A 1,240-nucleotide genomic window follows, 5' to 3' on the forward strand; every position below is an offset into this window, starting at 1 on the left:
CCCCCGCTCACCCTCTTCCCCAGCCCTCCCACCCTCCCAGGGCGGCCGGACAGGAGGGGAGACTTATTAGGGGCAGATTCCCCGACCCCTCGCCCCCCTCCAGGGGGTGCAGCTTTGGGGCCCAAGGTGCAGAATTTTGACAAACGTCATTAAAACTGCGGCGAGACGGGGCACTGCGTGGCTCTGGAGTCAAGGGGAGATGGAGGTGGCATTGCTGCGTCGGGAAGGCGTGGGTTACTCAACCCTGGTCTGAGGGAGAATGCTGGAGGAAGGACGCTGCTTACATGCCCCCCCACCACAGGTTTTCTCCCATCAAAGTTAAGGAGAAAGAAGGGCTGTTCGTTTACTAAGCACCTACTATGTGCTGGGATGTTGTACAGAGACCATCTCAGTCGTCTAGAAACAGTGAGGTGTGGTCCTGCAGGTAACAGATGAGGAAAGCCCCCCAGAGAAGTGGCTGTGACCTGTCCAAAGACACCTAGTCAGTGATGGTGGAGTCTCTGGCACTGACCAGCTGCCTGGCCTTGGGCAAGTCAGCTCGCTTCTCTGGGCCTCAGTTTCCTCATCTGTCAAATGAGGTTATTAGCAGAACCTACCTCAAAGAGTTGTGAGAATAAAAGGGATTCGTATGTGTCAAGTGGTTAGGACAGTGCCTGGCACATAGTAGGTGTTCAATAAATGTTAGCCTTTGCTACTATTATTATCCTTGTTGTTATTAGAACCCCAGGGTGTCTGCCTCTCATGTTTGAGCTCTGCCTTGCTCAGCTGCTCTCCCCCTTTTCCCAACATCTGCAAGGGAGGAGGAAAAAATGGTCCCAAATGTCAGCTCCTTATTCTGCCCTAAGTAGAAGATAAGGACACCCTCAGCGACTGTGGAGCCTTCCAGAGTCTCAGGCCACGTTAATAGGACACCTGACAGGAGTCCCAAGAGAAGACAAACTGGGCAGCTCTAGGACTCGGTGGGGTGGAAGGGTTGGCAGGAGACAGAAAGGTCAGAAGCCACTGGACACCTTATCTGTCTAGTCTGGGAACCCATCTATGGACTCCATCTATGAACTCCAAATTAAGAACCCCTGGACTAAGTTGTCTCTAAAAGTTTCCGGCTTTAAACCATATATGATTATAAAATGTAGGTTATTTGTCCTCCCACCCTACTCCTACCCCCCAAGTGATTCATGGGATTTGTTCATTCCACGTTGATCTGGTATGAATTTCAGCTGGGTATTTTTCATCAAGGTCC

The 1,240-nt window shown here is 51.5% G+C and overlaps 1 protein-coding gene across 1 annotated transcript in view; it reads left to right on the top strand.

The window, feature by feature from the left end:
- The window catches only part of CDH22 (cadherin 22, type 2), a gene marked incomplete at its 5' end in the record, with an annotated part of 67,035 nt that extends 66,882 nt beyond the window's left edge, over positions 1 to 153 (top strand). The window contains one exon of the mRNA XM_008571606.1: positions 104 to 153. Within this exon, the coding sequence (XP_008569828.1) occupies positions 104 to 153 (50 nt within the window). The remainder of the gene's footprint in view (positions 1 to 103) is intronic.
- Between the last annotated feature and the right edge of the window lie 1,087 nt (positions 154 to 1,240).

This window comes from Galeopterus variegatus, unplaced genomic scaffold (genome assembly GCF_000696425.1).
Source record: "Galeopterus variegatus unplaced genomic scaffold, G_variegatus-3.0.2 Scaffold706, whole genome shotgun sequence".
NCBI lineage: Eukaryota > Metazoa > Chordata > Mammalia > Dermoptera > Cynocephalidae > Galeopterus > Galeopterus variegatus.